The sequence below is a fragment of the Mercenaria mercenaria genome, chromosome 2 (genome assembly GCF_021730395.1).
Source record: "Mercenaria mercenaria strain notata chromosome 2, MADL_Memer_1, whole genome shotgun sequence".
NCBI classification, from domain to species: domain Eukaryota; kingdom Metazoa; phylum Mollusca; class Bivalvia; order Venerida; family Veneridae; genus Mercenaria; species Mercenaria mercenaria.
The window spans coordinates 30329905-30353614 of record NC_069362.1 but is presented as its reverse complement, the minus strand read 5'-3'; the positions used below and the strand labels follow the sequence as shown (position 1 = coordinate 30353614).

Below are 23710 nucleotides of genomic sequence, written 5' to 3'. Positions count from 1 at the left end.
AGGATCCATGCTGTTTGCTTTTAAAGCCTACTGCAATTAGAGAAACTGTTAGCAAACAGCATGGATCCTGGCCAGACTGCGCGGATGCGCAGGCTGGTCTGGATCCATGCTGGTCGCAAACCCACTATGTTGGTTTTCCCATGGCACGGCTCATTTGTGATTTTACTTGTGCGCCTCTGTGAAAATCAGGTATAATCGCAATGCGTTTAAAACATTTCTATATAAAGTGATAAATACTTTATTAGAATATAAAAAGTATTAACAATTAAAAAGAATGTAATGTGACCTTATGTGTGAAATGCGTTAAGCAACAAACCATTCTTTGTGTAAAATTGAGACATTGATGGTATGTTTAAATTGCAGACAAATTACTGGACGGTGTTTACAGATTTTGCTGGTTGGAGATACAGAGCAAAAGAGAAAAAGATTAGAAAAATTGCACCACACACCTTCTGAAAATATATACAATGGACAGAGTATATACAGTTTTCCTATTAGTTTGTACGTGTTTTATTTTCTTTACATATTTCAGATTAAAGACATACGTTTTTAACATTACACCTAAAGAATTTATGTCAAAGACAACTTTACCAGATTTGGATGGTAGAGAAGGAACCTTATGCCCCTTTCATCATTACAAAATGCACCCGGATAGAACGTCAGATCTTCCGTTAACCGTCTATTGACGATCGGATGCAAATGATTGTATTTCAAGAATGAATGAAAGTGGTATTATTTCAGAATTTAACAATTTAATCAGACTTCACATGATATCAGTTCAAACACTTATGAAATTAACAGCAACAAGGAGGATTTCGAGTTTCATTTTCTACCTCTGTCTTACCAAATACATAAAGTTCGATCGGGGTATCGGACATTGGGGTATCATCGGTCAAACAAATTAACATCTTATTTTTGACAGTTGCGTCGTTTGAATTACGTACCACATATGCCATGTGTATTTCAAATCTTTACCCTGCCTATTCATAATGTACCATAAAAACAGCAACAAATAATGATATAAAGGTGACATGAAACAAATTGTCTTTACAAAGTAAATCCACTTCTAGTTACAAAAGTAAGGCCCCAAGGAAATACATATAATAATATTTAGATCAAACGAAGAACAATGCCGTTCTCGTGAAATTTTATTTTGAAAATCTAAGAGCTAACGTGGTTTACTCAGAAAAACTGCATTTCTGGCTCGATGTGGAGTATTTATGTGGCTTCAAATACGGAACTATATATTCAGACTGCCTAACCTAACATTTTGATATGAAATTAGAAATTCGGTGTTCATAATGTCGGTAAACAACTAAAGGATAACGCACATTAGAAGCCTAAGTAATCTGATTTTTTCCGAGTTTTTGGATATATAGGGAGCATACAAAAATGTACATTTATACGGTTCTATGATCGATTTATTGGAAAAGTCATGTAATAAGTCACGTATTTAATTTTTAGCCTATTATTTTGGGCAGAAATGTGAAAAGAGACTATGGAAAATGTTTAACAACCAAAAGAATAATAAGCTGAATATGCGTAGCTTAATTTGGTGGTGTTTGATCAGTAATATTTCTGTTGTCCGATAATAACCTGACTTGACCGATAATATTCGATTGAAGTTCTATATGTTGTTTTGCAGGTGGAAAAATAACTTTATATAATATTAATTTTTCCTCCGCAATGGGCTTAAACATGAATGTTGACTTATGTAAACATTTTAGTTAGTGATTTGAAACAACGATTTAATGATTTTTGTCCGAAAATACCCTGATCCGCATTTCCGAAGTATATGTATCCTGCTCGTGCCTCGCGTACATTTGGTCATAATGTTGTATTTCTCAGCCGTGTCCAAGAAATAGCATCTCAAAATTTGTTGTCCGTATCGTTCCAACGATAAAGTGTAAACTTAAGATGAGGTGTTTCCTGCAGTCGCAATGAGTTTAAACTTTAAACTTGTGTTGTTATGCTTAATTGTTATTGCAGTTTTAAAGCTTGACTTATGTACACGTACATGCAAAGCAAAAACAGCCTGACAGACGTAACAATTTAAGCGGTCAGACAAACATGTGATTGTCCTCCGCTTTTGCAGTTATATACGTGACTTCTATGACTGTAACCCATATGTACACGCGAAAACTCTCACACTGTCATGTACTTCACTCCTGTTTGCAACTGAATCCAAGAGGTGTCAGTTTGGACGAAAAAATAATATAAAGATTTGGAAAAATATAGAGCAATTAATCAGGGGACGCAACTTTACTTACTAGAACGAGACAGCAAAAAATCTCGAGATGCTATGTCGTATGAACGAGATTGAACAAAACAAAGTCGACATGCAATGTTTTGTGAACGAGGTAAATTAAATATGGAACACTTTGTTAAATAACTGACGTTGAAAAAAAAATGTCGAAATGCTATGTCGTAGAACAGGTTTGTACTGGTACCGAATTCTGGAACACTGGTAAGGTTACTTGCCCGCCGTTAAATGACTGAAATACTGTTGAAAAACGGCATTAAACCAAAACCAATAAACAAATTTGTCTTCCGTACCGTAATTCAAAAAAAAAAAACGAGGGAATATGGATGCATAATTTACGCAAGGTACGATTGATGTTCGAGCAATACTTTACACTTGTGTAAAATAAACGCTTTGTTTAATAAGACACTCATACATTTGGAAAGAATTTATTTGTTCTTGATCCATCGTGTTTCCCCTGCCGTGAGTGAATTGGGGATATTAAGGTGAATTTTGTTTGTTCGTCCGTCCGTCTGATTGTCTCATGTCTTTTCGTCTGTAACATACTTTGTATAATCAAACTTAAATTGAGTTTCGTGAATATTTTGCATCAATGATAAACTCGTTGAGATAGCCTGCGGAACCATACAGCTACTGTATGTTGAATTAAGGTCAGGATCAATATTTATAGACGGGCGATCTTGTTACTGCTAATTGGCTTAGTACGAGAAATGGCCATTCAAAAATAAGTGCAAAAAAATCTTTTGTGAGTGCAGAAACCATGACTTTCACAGATTTCTCTGCAATTTGATGTACTTAAATATTGCATGCAAATTATCGGTGAATCTTAAAACTGGAATAAAATTACATTCAAAAAGAAATCGATGGTAATGAAAAGCAGCTAAAATGTTATTTTAGGACTCTCTGTAAATCAATTATTGATTTTATTTTCCAGTTTTTATCTATTGCTTGAACAGTAAATTTGAATCTGTAAGGGCAGATTGCAATCACGCGAAGAAAGGAGGAGATATCTAACATTTTCATTGTTTTTTCTTCCCTGCTTTAGTAGTTCGTCAGAGACGTGTTTAATTATCCATCGCCTCTTTCAAAAACAAAAGAAGGTCAAAATCATGGACTGCGTCTGTCCATCCGTCACACTTTGTGACAGGTCTGTAACTCTGCTATCTATAAAAGTATTTTGAAATTGCATGTACTTGACAAAATGTTCCATAAATGAAAAGACATATCGCATGCAGGATCCAAAGTCTCTAGCTCCAAGGACAATGTCACAGAAAAGTTGTATTGGCAGGCAATATGTTTTGTGAAAAATGTCCCTAAGCCGGGGACACGGTTACTCTGTTACAATTTCCTGTTCAATTATGGAAAGTACATTTGGTTTTGCAAAAATGGAAATGCAGTAATATCAGACTGCAACGTCAGGATATAAACCCTATAACTCTATATCAAGACCTGAAAGTATATCCGATGCTTGGCATTGAGCATAATATGTAAATTCAAAGATGCTAAATATATTACCATTTCAATACAGATATTTGTTTGATTTCAGGCTTGACCAGCGTCGCTTTCACCTACGTAAGTATCGCCATTTTTCCTATGAACTGCGGTAACTTGATTAAATCTTGGTTTCATTTTGGATGAAGAAAGCTTAAACATGCATACGATATATTCATCTGTTTTGGTTTGTGTGTTTTTTATTATTTGAAATTGGCGTATTTACCAATGTTTTAATTTTTCAATACAAATAGAGCAACCAGATGCTGCTTTCATTATCTGGTAAGATTTCCCTCAAAGCTTTCGTATGATTTTATTAAACATTTCAGAACTGCGTGGAGAAAAGTTGCATCCGTGGATTCTGTTTTTATGAAAAAAAATGCACGACGGACGATTCAAATGGATGTTATGTACGTTGACTTTACCCAAAAGGGGTGATTTTAGTTGAAATGAATATATTTACACTAGTCGTTTAAAATAATTGAACGACGATTGTAAGGACAGTTTTATTGTGTCACAAGGAGTAGACGCAAAATAATCTCATATCTTTTTAACATTATACGTGATTTGTTTGTCGTTTTTGAGTGTCTGTTATTATTCAGATCTCTGACAGTATAGTATTCAAGCTTCTTTTTAAGTAGAATAATTATCAGCTATTTTTAGGTTCAGGTTTTGAGGTTCAAGTAATAGTAGGTAGATTGTATCTACGGGTTTGCAGTCAATACCAAGGTAAGGAACATTTTAGAGGTGTGACGCCTATGACAAAGTCAAATTCGTACCGCTTTGGAGTATTACTTCTTAATATTACTTTCATCACCATCATCTAATAGAATCATGCTATAACTTTCAGATAGATAGATACGGTGGAATATACAACCAATCTCTCCATAATTGTTCATCGGCGCCTTGCTTGCCGTTCTGGTCTAATACAACAGACTATGGGGTATATACTAGAGATTGTTGCTTTTCTGACGGATGTAACAACGATTGGAGTAAGTGTCCTCTTTTCTAATAAAGGATCTTCTCAAGTTACAAGTCGCAGTAACAGAAATTGAGAGAACCCTTAACACGTAAAAATGTTACCGTTAGTCCGCTGCTGATAAATCTAACCGTCACATTTAAGATATCAACACTTTACAAGCCGCACCCAAACCCCCGCCCTGCCGTTTTGAAAGAATAGGATGTCAGTCATAGGAGACAGTCTATCACTACTACTATTTGAAAGATGGAAGCTTTTAAAAACGAAACTATGTTTACGTTCGCTGCTTTCTGATAAGAGTTTTTAATACCTCCTTTCCCTCCGCAGAAGTCGATGTCAGTCGGTAGGACTGTCCTTCTGTTGACTTCTAGGTATTTGATTTCCGATCAATATCTAGAAGTCGTTTTGGCTTACACAATACAAAACCTCGGAAGCACAACTTCATAATTATTTATTTATTTTAATCTTATAATGTTTCGTTACTGAAGGTCAAATAGATTTTGATATAAGAAAAAAAGCACTAATTCGGAAGGACGGCGCAGACAAGGGTAATCCTGAGTCCCCAAGAAAGAAATGGTGAGGGCACATAAGGAGACATAACCTTGTACATAAATAGAGTTATGGGTAATGTGTTGTGGGAAATGTGTATTTCATATCAGGTCATCACAGGGGACCGGAGTACGAAGATTCATCATTGCCAACCAGTAGTTACTGAGATAATAACTTACGTATAAAAAACTGAATTGAAAATGTTTAAGTAGCAAAGAGGAGAAACATTGCAAAATGCAAACTTAAGTTATGGAGCCTGTGCATTACATGTCAGATTATCAGAGTGAACCATCCATTCCAATTGGTGAGCGTGTGCAGAAACGTTACTTTTATTCTTTAGCACAACTAAAAAATAATTTTCTATTCTAAGTTTATTTCATTTGAGGAAATTGCAGCAAACGTACCAAGAGCATAGGGCGTTTGAACATATCGTTTGTTTCCGTATGTTTTCAGTGGATGCCTTGATATAGAGTGATAATTTCAACTTTGTTGTTACAAGACATTTGTTTGGTCGCACAAGATCACGTGATCAAAAATTAAACTTCCATAAATAACAACAGCTAATGCCACTTCCATAAATAACAACAGCTAATGCCACTTCCATAAATCACAACAGCTAATGCCACTGATACAAATATAAAATATTGTTAAAACCAAAACTTCTATATTGCAATGTAAGTAAATATTGCACACAGTTATTGCAAACAAAAGCACAGTAGCATAATCAAACGGTCATTACAAAACCTGAAGTCAACATTTTCATGATAACAAGAAAAGTAGGAAAAATTCAAAACCTATCTCGTTTCTGGACTTACAGTTGTGTCCCATATTTTTAGTTATCTCATTTCCCATGCAGTGGCCATTTTTTTTTGACATGAACTTCGGAAAAAAATGTTTTCGATCTTTTTTATACCGCAGTAAAATCGAAAAATTGATTTCGCTTGATATTGTATCAGCAAAACAACGTACAATTGATAAAAAGGACTAAGATCACTACAAATGCAAAGTTATACATGCATCAACCATAGAAAAAAAATCATTCCAATATTTCTGAAAGCCCCGAATAATGTGGGCTATTTTCTTTACTTTCAGTGGAATCAAGTACAGTAGATGACCCGGACGTTGTAAGTAATATTGTTTGTAATTAAAGAACAAGTAAAAAATTGCTGCAAGATGCAGCAAATAGATGGTCGCACGGCCCAAAAAAACAGTGTTTGACCCATATTCAAACTTGACCTAGATTTTATCAAGGCAATAATTCTGACCAAATTTCATGAAGATCAATTGAAAAATACTGTCTCTATCGCATACACAAGGTTTTTCTTTGATTTGACCTATGACCTACATTTTGGCCCCAGATGACCCATATTCAAACTCGACCTAGATTTCATCAATGCAATCATTCTGACATAATTTTATGAAGATCAATTGAAAAATACAGCCTCTATCGCATCATTCTCATCCATCAGATGTTCGTCAATATCCCGAGACGAACCTCTGATTTATTTCTGTCGTTTATTTGGTGAGCATGCGCACTCGTAATTACTACCGGGAGAAGTTTCAGCCAATCAATGTTTGCCACTATTTGGCACGCCGAATTGAAATTTCAAACAATATGTAAGCAAGGTAGTTGCTAACGATGGATAAAGGCGATATTCCATGATTGCGATTAATAAAGATTTATTTCTGTTATTCGATGTTAAGAAATTTACCTGAAGAAATAATAATATTCCTCGTAAGTCGGCATCGATATGAAAGGACGCGGTCACGCTTTTCACGGACGATTTTGATTGGTTCGCTACATTTTGTTGCGAAACGACACTGATTGGCTGAAACGTTTTACCTGTAATGTAACCAAACCACAAATATCGGCGAAATGTGCCAGAGGTTCATCCGGGGAACCACGGTAGACCTCTGGTATGCGAGAATGCTATCGCATACACAAGGCTTTTCTTTGATTTGACATAGTGTCCTAGTTTTTGACCCCAGAAAAACCATTTTCGAACTTGGCCTAGATTTCATCAAGATAATCATTCTGACAAAATTTCACGAAGATCAGTTGAAAAACAGGTGAATGAAGTATTGCCATGCAATACAAAGTCCCCTACTGGAAGGCACCTAGTTTTCTCTACTGCAGTATAACATGATGAAATGATATCTGTCAATGATGTATAAACAATATTGTACTTTATATACAATATGTTATAACAACACTCTTGGATTAAAATGTGCATATATAAAAACCCACAATTGTTTTCATATTGAAATGTTTTTGCTGATTATAAAAAAGTTATCATGTAAGTTATTTATAGTACCAACAAAAGGAAATTAATCTTAAGAAAAAAAAATCTATATAATATAAGTCCACAAGAAACTCTTTACCAGGTAGAGATAGGGCAAAATACACCTAAAAATTGGATGTAACATGCATGTTGTACCACAGAAAAGTGGTCTTGACTTTTCTCTACAGCCAATAATAAACAAGAGGACCATGATGGTCCTGAATCGCTCACCTATCCCCACATGACCCAGTGTTGAACTGAGTATGACATCGTTATTTCTATTATTTGACAAAGTGACCTAGTTTTTCAGCACATGTGACATAGATATCATCAAGATAAAAAATTCTGACCAATTTTCATGAAGATCCATTGAAAAATATGGCCTCTAGAGAGGTCACAAGGTTTTTCTATTATTTGACCTAATGACCTAGTTTTTGAAGGCACGTGACCCACTTTTAAACTTGACCTAGATATCATCAAGGTGAACATTCTCACCAATTTTCATGAAGATCTCTTGAAAAATATGGCCTCTAGAGAGGTCACAAGGTTTTTCTATTTTTCGACCTACTGACCTAGTTTTTGACGGCAAATGACCCAGTTACGAACCTGACCTAGATATCATCAAGCAGAACAGTCTCACCAATTTTCATGAAGATCCACAGAGAAATATGGCCTCTAGAGAGGTCACAAGGTTTTTCTATTTTTAGACCTACTGACCTAGTTTTTGACCCCACGTGACCCAGTTTCAAACCTGACCTAGATATCATCAAGATGAACCTTCTGACCAATATTCATGAAGATCTCATGAAAAATATGGCCTCTAGAGAGGTCACAAGGTTTTTCTATTTTTAGATCTACTGACCTAGTTTTTAACCCCACGTGACCCAGTTTCGAACTTGATCTAGATATCATCAAGGTTAACATTCTGACCAATTTTCATGAAGATCCATTGAAAAATATGGCCTCTAGAGAGGTCACAAGGTTTTTCTATTTTTAGACCTACTGACCTAGTTTTTGACCGCACGTGACCCAGTTTCGAACTTGACCTAGATATCATCAAGGTGAACATTCTGACCAATTTTCATGAAGATCCATGAAAAATGTGACCTCTAGAATGGTCACAAGGTTTTTCTATTTTTAGACCTACTGACCTAGTTTTTGATCCCACATGACCCAGTATCGAACTTGACCTAGATATCATCAAGGTGAACATTCTGACCAATATTCATGAAGATCTCATGAAAAATATGGCCTCTAGAGAGGTTACAAGGTTTTTCTATTTTTAGATCTACTGACCTGTTTTTACCCCCACGTGACCCAGTTTCGAACTTGACCTAGATATCATCAAGCTGAACATTCTGACCAATTTTCATGAAGATCCATTGAGAAATATGGCCTCTAGAGAGGTCACAAGGTTTTTCTATTTTTAGACCTAATGACCTAGTTATTGACCCCACGTGACCCAGTTTCAAACTTGACCTAGATATCATCAAGGTGAACATTCTGACCAATATTCATGAAGATCTCATGAAAAATATGGCCTCTAGAGAGGTCACAAGGTTTTTCTATTTTTAGACCTACTGACCTAGTTTTTGACCCCACGTGACCCAGTTTCGAACTTGACCTAGATATCATCAAGATGAACATTCTGACCAATATTCATGAAGATCTCTTGAAAAATATGGCCTCTAGAGAGGTCACAAGGTTTTTCTATTTTTATACCTACTGACCTAGTTTTTGACCCCACATGACCCAGTTTCGAACTTGACCTAGATATCATCAAGGTGAACATTCTGACCAATTTTCATGAAGATCTTTTGAAATATATGGCCTCTAGAGAGGTCACAAGGTTTTTCTATTTTTAGACCTACTGACCTAGTTTTTGATCGCACGTGACCCAGTTTCGAACTTGACCTAGATATCATATAGGTGAACATTCTGACCAATTTTCATAAAGATCCCATGAAAAATGTGACCTCTAGAGTGGTCACAAGCAAAAGTTTACGGACGCACGCACGGACGGACGACGGGCGATCACAAAAGCTCACCTTGTCACTTTGTGACAGGTGAGCTAAAAAGTTACAATAAAATCTGTTTATAGTAACAAAGGGACATAATTCTAAAAATAGGGTGCCTCATGGTGGTGACCATTTGGTCCAAGTTACATCAAAATCCCTCAATGCATGAAGAAGAAATGCTCCGGACAAAGTCATTCTTGAATTTGACCTTTGACCTCTAAATATGACCTTGACTTTAGACCTAGGGACCTGGTTCTTGCGCTTGACAATCCGTCTTATGTTGGTGAACATTTGTGCCAAGTTACATCAAAATCCCTCCATGCATGTAGAAGAAATGCTCCAGACAAAGTCATTCTTGTGTCTGACCTTTGGTCTCTAAGTGTGACCTTGACATAAGACCCTGGGCTTGGGTTTTGCGCATAACATGTTGTCTCATCCAGGGGAATATTTGTGCCAACTGATGTCTAAATCCTGTTTTGCATGACAAAGTTATAGACTGGACAGGAAAAAAATCCTACTGACCTTTGATCTCAAAGTGTGACCTTGACCTTTAAGCTAGGGTACTGGGTGTTGCGCATGACATGTCATCTCACCATTGGGAACATTTATGCTAAGCAATATTGTAATCCCTTCATGGATGACAGAGTTCTGGATCGGACAGGAAAAAAACCTTATTGACCTTTGACCTCCAATTGTGACCTTGACCTTTGAGGTAAGGGTCCAGAATTTGTGCATGACAGAACGTCTCATCATGGGGAACATTTTTGCCAAGTAATATTAAAATCCCTTAATGAATGTCAGAGTTACGGACCGAACACGAAACAGTCCCTGTTCATGCTATGTTAACATTTGACTGCTAAGTGTGACCTTGACCTTTGAGCTAGGGGTCTGAAAGTTGTGCATGACACATCGTCTTATTATGAGTTACATCTGTGCCAAGTAATATTAAAATCCCTTCATGGACGGCAGAGTTATGGACCGGACAGGTAAAAAGCCCCGTTGACCTTTGACCTCCAATTGTGACCTTGACCTTTAAGCTAGGGGTCTAGGTTTTGCGCGTGACTCGTCGTCTCATCATGGGGAACATTTGTGCCAAGTAATATTAAAATCCCTTCATGGATGGGAGAGTTATGGACCGGACAGGAAAAAAGCCCTGTTGACCTTTGACCTCCAATTGTGACCTTGACCTGTGAGCTACAGGTCCGGGTTTGCGCATGACACATTGCCTCATCATGGGGAACATTTGTGCCAAGTAATAATAAAATCCCTTCATGGATGGGAGAGTTATGGACCGGACAGGAAAAGAGCCCTGTTGACCTTTGACCTCCAATTGTGACCTTGACCTTTGAGCTAGGGGTCCGGGTTTTGTGCATGACACGTCGTCTCATCATGGGGAACATTTGTGCCAAGTAATATTAAAGTTCCTTCATGGATGACAGAGTTATGGACCGGACACGAAATTGCGGACGGACGGACGGAATGACGGAAAAGCGCATTCCTATAGTCCCCGAAACTGTTTTCAACCATAGGGGACTAATAAAGCCTCTGTTGCATACACAAGCTAAATGTTGACAGACGACAGAGTGACATCGAGTTATCACAAGAGCTAAAAAAAACCAAAGAGTACAAATATGCCCCAAAGAGTAAACAAAATAGTGGGGAATAAATTTATTTCAAGGTAAATACAGTATTACAGCAGTTTAAGTAAATAAGATGCATTTTTATATTTTACCTGTAGATCTTCTATGAAACAAGAGCTGTCCGTAAGACAGCCAAGCTCGACTATTCGAAATATTGTCCCAGAAGCAGGAAAATATTACCCAAAAAGGTTAAATATCAAAAGAGTTTTAAGTTCAAAAGGGAAATAATTTGACCAAAATGCATACCAGTTATGGGACTTGCTGCTATCAACTAGTTTTATAACCCCGAAGGCACATGTGAAGTTTCAATTCAATATTTGCATTAGTTTTGGAGATAGAAACTTGCATGTAAAACTTTAACCAGAATTTTCAAAGTCCAAAAGGGGGCATAATTTGCCCAAAATACATGCCAGAGTTATGGGACTTGACCCAGTGAGGTTGGTAATTGATCTAGAAAAGAAAAAATAAGTTTCAAATCTATATGCCTTTTAGTAATAGCTGTATGTACTTGCACGCAAAACTTTAACCAGAATTTGCTAAGTCCAAAAGGGACATAATTTGGCCAAAATGAAGGTCAGAGTTATGGGACTTGCTGCTATCAACTAGTTTTATAACCCCGAAGACACATGTGAAGTTTCAAATCAATATCTGCATTAGTTTTGGAGATAATAACTTGCATGTAAAACTTTAACCAAAATTTTCTAAGTCTAAAAGGGGGCATAATTTGCTCAAAAACATGTCAGAGTTATGGGACTTGACCCAGTGAGGTTGGTAATAGATCTAGAAAAAGAAAAAATTAGTTTCAAATATATATGCCTTTTAGAAATAGCTGTATGTACTTGCATGCAAAACTTTAACCAGAATTTTCTAAGTCCAAAAGGGGCATAATTTGGCCAAAATGAAGGTCAGAGTTATAGGACTTGCTGCTATCAACTAGATTTATAACCCTGAAGACACGTGAAGTTTCAAATCATATCTGCATTAGTTTTAGAGATAGTAACTTGCATGTAAAACTTTAACCAAAATTTTCTAAGTCTAAAAGGGGGCATAATTTGCTCAAAATACATGTCAGAGTTATGGGTCTTGACCCAGTGAGGTTGGTAATTGATCTAGAAAAAGAAAAAATAAGTTTCAAATCTATATGCCTTTTAGAAATAGCTGTATGTACTTGCACGCAAAACTTTAACCAGAATTTTCTAAGTCCAAAAGGGGCATAATTTGGCCAAAATGAAAGTCAGAGTTATGGACTTGCTGCTATCAACTAGTTTTTATAATGCCGAAGACACATGTGAAGTTTCAAATCAATATCTGCATTAGTTTTGGAGACAGTAACTTGCATGTAAAACTTTAACCAAAATTTTCTAAGTCCAAAAGGGGGCATAATTTGCTCAAAATAGATGTCAGAGTTATGGGACTTGACCCAGAGAGGTTGGTAATTGACCCAGAAAAAGAAAAAATAAGTTTCAAAGCTATATGCCTTTAATTGATGGCTGTATGTACTTGCATGCAAAAACTTAACCAAGGTGTGACGCTGACGCCGACGCCAGGGTGAGGAGAATAGCTAGACTATTCTTCGAATAGTCGAGCTAAAAAAAACTGGAAAAAGTTAACTTCACAACGCGACAGTTTGCACAGCCAGACCAGGATTCGAACCTGGAACCTCCCCAAAACACAAATTACCATACGTAATTTCCTCAATTTTGGGTTGCTCTGCCAATTGAGCTATCTGACCAGCGGAACTGCAATATCCTAGCAATATCACTTAAGATAAATGTTTGAATTTGCGGTTTTTAAAGCGGAAAGGGAGCATGAAAATGTGAAAAAATGGTAATGAGGATATTAGTAACCATTCAAGTTTCTATCAAGTCAACTCTGTATATAAGCTGATTTACCACCTTTTTTTCTATTGAGCCTGCTGAAATTCTCTCAAAAATATTAATTAAAATCCTCTTTTAATATTTAAAACAAGCATTGTCATAAATAAATACAAATTAGGTTAGAAAAAAAAATTGTGTCCGGTATCCCGATCTACCCTTTATTCCGGACCCTAATTCTTTTTCATTGCCTCCGAGAAGTTTTTTTTTTGATTTAATGTTTTAACAAAAAGTTGAAAAACTGCACTTTTATGTTTTAAACATAGTCAGTGATGTTAAAAATCAACTTACTCAAGAAAAAATCAGCAGGGGCTAAGGGTGTAACGATACATCGAAATTCATTTTATCATGATACATCAGTTTGGCGATACAAATATCGTACCATAGGCTTGTTATTTCGAAATTCGTTTTACCATGATACATCAGTTTGGCGATACGCGTATCGAATCATAGGTCTGTTTCACAATACAGAAACGATAAGTGGAAACTAGAAATATTGCATGATATCTTACATACAATCAGTGTTAAGGACAGTAACTAAAGAAATGTATCATTCCAAGAGTAGAGACATTGAATATTTTTTTTTTTGTCACACAAATGCTTACTTACGATACTCAATTCATATCGCGATATGTACCGTATCGTTGCATCTGTATCACGATACATATTGTATCGTGAGACTAGCATATTGTTACACCCCTAGCAAGGGCCCAGTAGCCCATGGTTCCTAGATTTTTGGCTGGGACCCTAAATTGTTGAAGAAAATGCCCATATACCTAATGTTAAACATTTATTTTGACAGTCTAGGCCCAAAAATAAAAATAGCTAGTTTATATCCTTGTTACTGATGCTCTAAAGGAATAACTCCCTTATTCGTATTTTTGTACACAAAAATAGTTTCCGAAAGGTCCCACTTGATAATAAAATCCAGATTTTTTAAAAAAAAATTACTGACCAGCTACCTACCTATTTTTCTTTAGCATGTTACTGGAAACATTTGTTTGGCCTTACAGTACATGTATACCTAAATTGTAGTCATACAGGGTATCTTGAATACTATATGATTTTTAAGACGGGAAAGTGTGCAGATTGGAAATTATACCTACACTGTTTTTCAAAGTGAAAGCACCTAAGTTGTTTTTCAAAGTGAAAGCACCTAAGTGTATTTGAATGGGCTAAAATTACATTTTCATTTTTCATCGAGTGGTGCGTAATCTCCCTATAAATCCATATCTAAATTTACAGAAATACTCCCAACATTCAACTATTAATTTCTGATCATAACTGGGAGGCCAAGGCAATTGTTAAAAACTGGGGATATCTTCAAATAAATGTAGCACAAAATATGCAATTATACCTGCTGTCACTCATGCAGAAAAACCTGAAAAATGTGTTAGTGTCATAATTTAGGGCCTATATAAATCTTTATTACTTTAATTTTATGTCAAAAGCATTGATTTGTCATTCAATACATTCATACACTTACAAGAGTCCAAAACACAATTTTCGTCTCGTAATCAAAACTAGCAGAAAAGTAGTGGTTGCTATTTATCATCAGGAAGTACATTATGTACCAGAAGTCAAAAATTTTCACGAGGTCTCAAATCGCCCATTATCTGGACTGTCATTGGACCTTATAATAAGACGAAATGCCCCCTTGTGCAGGACATTGGATTGTGTTTAACGGTTCGCTTTAACAATTGGAAAAAACCTTGAACAGTGCCACCTGCCGAGTGTAACATATGTACATGTGTAGTAAATTCGTGTCGTAAGTCACGTGGTCTATTCTAGGATTTCTTCGTTTTAAAATATATACTGTACAGTACATATATGGACCATCCATGATTTCAAAGATTTTTCTATCTATAATTTTACAGAACATTCAAAATCCTAGACTTGTTATCTCTTTAGACAAGCTTATACATCGGATTATTTCGACTATCTATCTCTTCATACTGCATCGCGCCTCTTGTTATCAGGAAGTATGTATGCTGCTTTCTCCTTGATTCGAGCCTTTTAAATCTTTTAGGGGCGTGCATATTTTTATAAACCGGTTCAAAGAAGTATAAAATACACAGAATGGCAACTGGCTGTAATCTCGCGTGAGCTCATGTCAGAGCGTGATTCGGCGTTATCTTACTAAAAACAAACATCGGCGAGCATGGAGTTACAATTTGTACCTATAAAACTACATTTAAAATACATGTTAGCTTCTAAAACAAAATTAGTTTAATGTGAAATGGTCTTAAGACACGAAGTACACGTTTTTTTTTTGCCATCGAAAGAAGCGTGGTCATACGGTGATAATTATTTTACCGATGAATAATTGCTTTCGCATACAAAATAGCGCGCGGAGAAAGCGCCACTTCCGATAAACGAGATCTCGTTTTTTTGTCACGGGAGGTTGGCGAGATTTGCTCTATATGCCTTTCAAGTTGCCAATCTATTTATTTTTATAGCTCTTTGACCGGTTCAATTAAATAATTTTTGTTTGTTGTTACAAAAAAATTTGCATTTAACAATGAACATTAAAAATTACAATGTTATCATGTTTTATATGTACCTTTTTGCACGAGACTGAAGGAGGTCAAACTCTGCATCATTTTAAAACTTTCTCATTGATTCGAGCCCTTTGTTTGGTAGGTCAATAATAGTCTAAATAAAGAGACCTCGGGCAGACCGATTTACATTTAGATATTTTACGTTGTCTACCTAGAGGTCTCAACCAGAAACAATCAAAACTGTGGTGAAAACTGTGGTCAATTGAAATTACAATTTTTCAGTAGTCACGATTTTTCATTAGCCCTAACTGCATACCTTTGTTTTAAATCATAAATAGTAAATAAAAAACAAAAGAACAGGACATATTTATCAAGAATTTCTGTTGTAAAAAATTTAAAACTCTAACGTTTCACTCGTCTTCATGTAATGGCGGTCGGAGGCGTGACCAATGAAAACGCTTCGTGTAGTAATGTTTACCGGTGATCGGCCATTTTCCAATATGTAGTACACTCGTGTTAAACCTTGGCAATTTTTTAACTGCCATAGTTTGAATTTTTCTCAAGAAATCTCGGTAATATATACATCATTGAAAAGGGAAAATTACAGGCTTTCTATGTATGTATTTCTTTTTTTTATCCGTTGCATTATTATTAGGGGTGTAACGATACATCGAACTATCGATGCATTGCGATACTAAGTGTCCCGATAGCATGCATCGATAGAAAAGTCACGATCCAATAACAATCGCCGATAGTTCCTTCAACAATCGATAGGTTCGATAGTTTTGAAATTTTTGGTAAATATAGAAATAATTTATAATTTATAAACCAAGAAACAGAGCCAGCTTTCATTTGCGCCTGGGAAAATGTTTACGTCTCCATTACAATAATTACCCTCACGGAATTAAACTACCATAAAGTATTGAGAAGTCTGGAAGATAATTAATAAATTTAGTTTCTTAGAAACTTTGATTAAATATATTTAAATGACCTGTTAATTTTAGATGAGAAAATGTACTATGGACATGGAGAAAGAAGGCTACTTGTATTATACAGCAAACTGTTCGGTAGGGCCCTTCATTTAGTGCTGGTACACCTTAATCCGATCCGTTAATTTTCGTCTTTTTCAATGCTTTGGGTTATTAAACATGTTGACATTCACAACAAAATGGCAAAGAAGAGGACAGTGCTACCACATTCTTTACCTTTTCTGGTTTGTACTCGGAGGCGGATATCGACAAGTCAAAATAATATAACGATATTCAACTCTCGAGTACAATTATTTGGACTAGGTCAATAAGTGTTAATGTTTGCACAGTCTATTTCCATAAAGCAAATTTCTATCAAGACTGACTTCTTGTTCAATTGTTACAACAGTCGAAATATGCTCAGGATGCTTTTATATTGAATTTTTGGCTCATAATATTACCCACTGTGTAATTTCCTTTTGAAATAAGCATTTTTTGATGCAAAATATTAAAACAAGTATTTACTCAATTTTTCAGTGATTTCATGACTAATATTTTCATAGGCATTTTAAAATGTAAATGGCACGAGTTTCTGATAGAAGAACATGCTTCATGAGCATGAATTTTACTACAACACAAGGGCTCGAATCGATGAGAAAGCTCGAATCGACGAGAAACAGGCATACAAGAAAATTCTCTCCAAGACACCGAGTCAAAAGTTCTGACGCGGTCTCAAATTGATAAATTAAAATGCCTAATGTTTCAGTAACTGTTTCAGACATTGGGATATGTTTATAAATAGCGTCATTTAATAATTGGAAAAACCGTACACAGCGCCACCTGCCAAAAGTAGCATATGTACATGTATGTGTAGTAAAATCGCGCCAAAAATCACGTGGTCTATTGTTTACACTATTCCGTCTTCAAAAACTTCACATTTATACACATTAAAAATGATACTTTGACTGCAATTCATCTCTATAAACCTATTAAAATGCATAACTAAGCAAAAAGTCTTCTAAAGCATGCTATTTATTTATGATTCCTATTGATAGTGTAAGTAGGTCATCACTTAGGGTGACTCGCTATGAGTTTGGTTTATTCTAAAATTTAGATCAACGAATGTGAATTGGCACTCAAAATGCATTGTTATCAAAAACAATATTGTTGGTAACAATTTACCTTGTTCTTGACAAAATCCACTACAAAATATTTCAATAAAAAAGACGTTACACTGACTACACTTTATGTACAGCAAGAATGTATAATTTTACTGCGCAAGCGCGAATGGCTCTGCGCGAATAACTTGAAAGGCTGAAATGATCAAATCCGATTCAATATAATGCAAATTCTGCAAATATTGCAAAATATAAACCAGAAGGAACACAATTAAATAATATTAATTCCATTATTTTTGCGATTACACGTTAGAATATTCACTTTCTGAGTGTCAAACGAAAATTTAACAGAAATATGACCCGAAGGGAAAAAATTGTCAAATCCGAACCCATTGCACATTCTAAAACCACCTCTATATGCCCGGCCCTGATGGGCCGTGCAATTAAAAATGTCTATAGGACAGATGTTTATACGGCAGTCTCTAAATTGTATCATGTTTCCTGTACTTTTAATCGTCAATACATGAATGTTTGGCCTATATGACACGGATATTACTGTTCTACCAATAAACAGCGATGCGATAATGTTCTGTATTTAGATATTTTACGTTTAAACGGAGCTATTAATACAATATATGTATATAGTCAATGTACATATATTTGATAAGGAAAAACGTCACTTATATAATTCCAAAATTGAAATATCATGAAAGATATTTTCAGCCAGTTTATTGTAAAACAATCATCTGTGTAAGGTTTGTTTCAGGACGAGTGCTACAGCATAGAATGTGATTATGAAGGTTGCATAAGAGAAGCCATACAGGAAGGGAAGGCAAAACTGTGCACTTTACTTCCAGATGAACAGTGTAGGGTAAGCCAGTCTCTTTCATGATAAAGAGCCTTACTTTAATGTGAATTTTCTGTTAAACAGTCCGTCTCGCTGTACGTTTTTGTGTTAAAGAGTCCGTCCCACTGTACTTTTGGTTTTCTGTTAAAAGAGTCCATCTGGCTGTAGTCCTTCCCACTGTGCTTTTTTTCTGTTAAAGAGTCCGTCCCGCTGTAGGTTTTTCTATTTAAGAGTCCGTTCCGCTGTACGTTTTTCTGTTCAAGAGTCCGTCCCGCGGTACGTTTCTCTGTGCCCGCGAAATGATGGTTAAGTGACTTCATAACGGTACTTTCTCTTTGATGTCATTCATTCCGTTCTGTTTATGTGACCTTTTTCTTTTTATGTGACTGATAGAACAATAGAGAGAACAATGGGGGTGTCACATAAATAACGTTTCGTGAGAACGTCCGTTCAAGAGTCCGTCCCGCTGTACGTTTTTCTCTTCAAGAGACCGTCCCGCTGTAATCCGTCTCGCAGTACGTTTTTCTGTTAAAGAGTCCGTCCCACTTTAGTCCATCCCGTACGTTTTTCTGTAAAAGATTCCGTTCCGCTGTACGTTTTTCTGTTCAAGAGTCCGTCCCGATGTGCGTTTTTCTGTTCAAGAGTCCGTCCCGCTGTACGTTTCTCTGTTCAAGAGTCCATCCCGCTGTACGTTTTTCTGTTAAAGAGTCCGTCCCGCTGTACGTTTTTCAGTTAAAGAGTCCTTCCCGCTGTACGTCTTTCTGTTAAAGAGTCCGCCCCGCTGTAGTCCGTTTCTGTTCAAGAGTCCGTGGAAGTCATATTTTCAAATTGTATTTTGTGCACGATGCACTTGCTATAAATCAACTGATATGAGTCTTGCGTACTATTCATGTCGAGCAAAATGATTCCTTTCAACATCAATGTTAATAACACCGTTTAATTAGGTTAAGCAGTAATATATATGTATCTACGTTTCTTATTACTATCACATATGTAAGCGTTTTTAAGCTGACTAACTCAATCATCACAGAATATTTTTTATTTTTAAATTTAATTGATATTTATTACAGACATTCATCAGAGCAAACCCATTGCTTTATTTCACTTCTTGTTACGAATTCTGCAATGCCAGTATATTTACATTCTCGCAAATTGACTGTTGTTCCGGAGACCTCTGCAACTCGCCACCAGGTACAAAACTATATATACATAATAGTTCACAAGAATTTTTTACCGAGGATTTGCATGCATAAAGAAGTCTGGTTTTCGTAAAGAATAGTTTTTGTTGTTTTTTTTTTCTTTTCTTTGTTCTTTGGGAGACAAAAGTTGTATCTGGACATTGACAAGTTAAGGCAACTGCGGGCAACGTGACAAAACAAATAATCTTCAGCAAGCTAGCTGGATGGCTTCCTGCGACAAAAATCCTATTGAAAAAAAATGAAATGCTTGCGTGCGTGTCTCTTTCGCTGAACAAACTTACAAGGATAGAGCTATTGAAAACTGTAATAAAAACAAAACGAAATATCTTGTTACGCATTACTGTTATCTTTAACCCCTTCCCCCCCCCCCCCCCCCCCCCCCCCCACCACACACATACGCACACACAAAACAACAAACTATTTGCTTTATACTTTTATATAATAACTTAAAACGCCACTAGCCCTTTTACATCAACTGCTATCTCTCCCAATAAGACAATGCTTACTAAAAGACTGTTAGTACTAGCTTTCAAACATAAGACGCAAAAAAAGAGATATATTTCAAATGGTTTTGTGTTGATAGCTCTTTTAATTTTACGCTTAACGGCATTGAAAATATATATGCAATGGAGAATCGTGCTGTGTGCTTCAATGGTTAATGGAAATAATCATTGCCCAACAGCCAATCAAAATCGAGATTCGATTTCCGTACATGCATGAAACAACTGCGTTATGGTATCGAACCCTCTGTTAATGCATTTGAGCCGCACCATGAGAAAACCAACATAGTGGGTTTGCGACCAGCATGGATCCAGACCAGCCTGCGCATCCGCGCAGTCTGGTCAGGCTCCATGCTGTTCGCTTTTAAAGCCTATTGGAATTGGAGAAACTGTTAGCGAACAGCATGGATCCTGACCAGACTGCGCGGATGCGCAGGCTGGTCTGGATCCATGCTGGTCGCAAACCCACTATGTTGGTTTTCTCATGGCACGGCTCATTTATTTTTTAGGCCCTACGACAGAATCCACTACTCCTGAAAGTACAACGGCAAATGCTACAATGGCAGATGTTACAACGGCAGAAGTTACAACGGCAGATGGAATGGTTAAATGTGGAAACGAAACATCTGATCCTGCTGCTACAAAGAATTGTATTTCGGGAGCAGGAAGCCTTGCACATCCGCATTATCTAATTTGTTATCTGTCACCATTTTCGTTTTTGTTCTTACATAGCCTGTTCTCAAAACTTTGAATTGTGCAAAATATTCATTTTTAGCTCCACTATTCGGAGAATAGGGAGGAGTGAGGTGGGAGCTATTCTACTCGCCCCGGCTTCAGCTTCGGCGTCGGCGTTGGCGTCGGCGTCGGCGTGTCACTTTCTTGGTTAAAGTTTTTCGGCAAACTGCGTTTTTCTGTCATATCTTTGTTACTATTGCTTATATCTCACTGTAACTTCATATAAACATTTTCAAGCATACAAACAAAGTACGTACAGAGACTGAGTCCATTATACCCAAGGTCAATGTCGACAAGGTGTTATAAATAGGCTATTTTTTAAGGTTAACTTTGTTGTTCTGTCATATCTTTGTTACTATAGCTTATATGTTACTTAACTTCACATATAAATTGATCAGCATACAAAACAATGTACGTGTTACCCATTATATCCTAAATCAAGGTCATCAAGGTGTTATACTTTGTATTATTTTCATGTTAAAGTTTTTCGATCAAATTATGTCCCTTTTTCTTTTAATTGACACATTAATTCATTTTATTGTCAGATGGCCGAATACTGCGAATAGTGTCTTACGGACAGCTCTTGTTATTTGTTTGTTTGTTCGTTTCGATATTGTCAACATGCATGTATAATCTTATATCTTTAAAAATGATCCTTAACAGCACTTTTGAAAATAGTGGGGCTAGACAGATTCCTTATTTGAGATGAAAGCATATTCAATAACTTATAACCTAAAAAGGAAAATGACTTCAACCCAAAGCCTTTCACCCTAGGTAGCATAAAGGACCCACTGTCACTACACCTTATTCTATATGAATGAACAGAATCTAGGTTCACAAAGTATTGACTCATATATTCAAGAGATTGTCCATTTTTAAATTTGAAAACATGACACAATGTTATTTGTTCCACTCTTTTACTGACGGGTACCAATTTAATGAAATAAAATGTTCTTGGGCAATATGGGACCTATTTTCCAGATAGAGTATAAACCTGATTAATTTATTTTGGAGCTTGTTTTTTTTTTTTTTTTCAAATTGAGATAAGCCGTTATGGTGTGCATTTGTATTATAACTAAACTTGAGGACAGATACAGAAGAGTGGAGTACAAGTTTTATCTGAGTAAATACAAGAACCAGTGTTCAAATTTTATTTTTTATTTCCAAAAATTGTTTAAAAGCTTAATTATTCATAACGTTTCTATTCCGTTAAGGAATTGTTTCATTTCTATCCATCAATGGGTATCAAATGTGTGAACCAGTTGACAGTACAAAACTTGAAATGTGCATAGGTTAAAATGTGTTTTTATAACGTTGTACCTGAGAAATAGATATGATTATATATATGCTTACGTTCAGATTACAGTTCATCGCAAACAATTCTTTGTGTACAGTTCAAACCCTTTTGGTATATTTTTAATGTTTAAATATTTTTATTATTATTTTGCTTTTTTGTTGTTGTTGTTGTTGTTGTTTTTGTTGTTGTTGTTTTGGGTTGTTTTTTTTTTTACTTTTTTTTTTGTTTTTGACAATGCTTGTTTTATATTATCTTTATGTGCAACATCTAACCTATGTTACTAGTATAACAACTATTAATATCACATTCCATTGGACTGTTGATATACTTACTTATGATTATTGTTGTAAATGTAATGACTTTTATTAGGAGCGGATAGATGTATATTTTAGGATTCTATGAAAATGAAACATACGTTAGGTACTTTTATGCACCTATTTCATAGCTAAATAAATTGAAAAATATCTAGCTTGCAACTTAAACAAAGGTGTGCGACTGACTCGCTACACCGGCATAGACCTTCAGTTAAACGTTAACATGTACAATAAATAATACTAAATGGGATCCGGACATTTGCCCCCCAGGACATTTGCCCCCCCCCCCCCCCCCCCCCGATAAAAAAGTGGACTGCTGGACATTTGCCCCCCAGTTGAAATGGTAGATAGGACATTTGCCCCCCAGTGCTTATTTCTGAAATGGACATTTGCCCCCAATATTTTTGCCCCCTAGTGATTTTTTAGGAACTTGGTAGAAGATAATTATCATATTGTAGATAACAATGTCTTTGTTTCTTACATCTTTCTAGTAGATAATTGCCAAATTAACAAGTTTGAATGTTAAAAACATTGCACAAATTAAAATATTATAACATTGTTATGAGCACTTTTATAACTCAATAATAAGCTATTATTTACCTTAACACCTGAATGTAATTAACATATTCATCAAATTTTTATCAATAAAATAGTTTTTTTTTTTACTGAATATTGCCTTTTAGAGTAATTTTGATAATAAAACAACATGAAACACAGTATATCTACTGGCACATAGGACAAAAATATTGGGGGGCAAATGTCCATTCTAAAAATAAGAAGTGGGGGGAAAATGTCCTATCTGCCATTTCAACTGGGGGGCAAATGTCCTGTAGTACATTTTTTCATTGGGGGGCAAATGTCCTGTGGGGCAAATGTCCTACAATCTACTAAATAGGTAATCAAGCAGCACTACAGGGCAAATGGTGAAAAGGTTTTTTTACCAAGTGAAAGTAGCATTTTCATATTTTATGTAAGCCAATTTTTTGTTTTTATTTCATTGTAGCCTATGATAGACTTTTTTCAAGTAGATTGTTTTACATCTATAGAAATGTAAACAAACCTAATTACTCAAGACATTTGTTCATAACGACGTATCAGAAAAAATAAATCTCTCTTAGGAGATGCATGATTCCTA

At 35.8% G+C, this 23710-nt stretch overlaps 1 protein-coding gene across 1 annotated transcript; it reads left to right on the top strand.

The window, feature by feature from the left end:
- Positions 1 to 301: 301 nt before the first annotated feature.
- On the top strand, positions 302 to 22086 carry LOC128552681 (uncharacterized). The gene is made up of 8 exons (XM_053533726.1): positions 302 to 501; positions 3810 to 3835; positions 4084 to 4164; positions 4605 to 4746; positions 6375 to 6406; positions 18450 to 18554; positions 19601 to 19721; positions 20739 to 22086. The coding sequence occupies exons 1-8, from the start codon at positions 468 to 470 to the stop codon at positions 20978 to 20980; spliced, it is 783 nt and encodes a 260-aa protein (XP_053389701.1). The 5' UTR covers positions 302 to 467; the 3' UTR covers positions 20981 to 22086.
- Positions 22087 to 23710: the final 1624 nt, after the last annotated feature.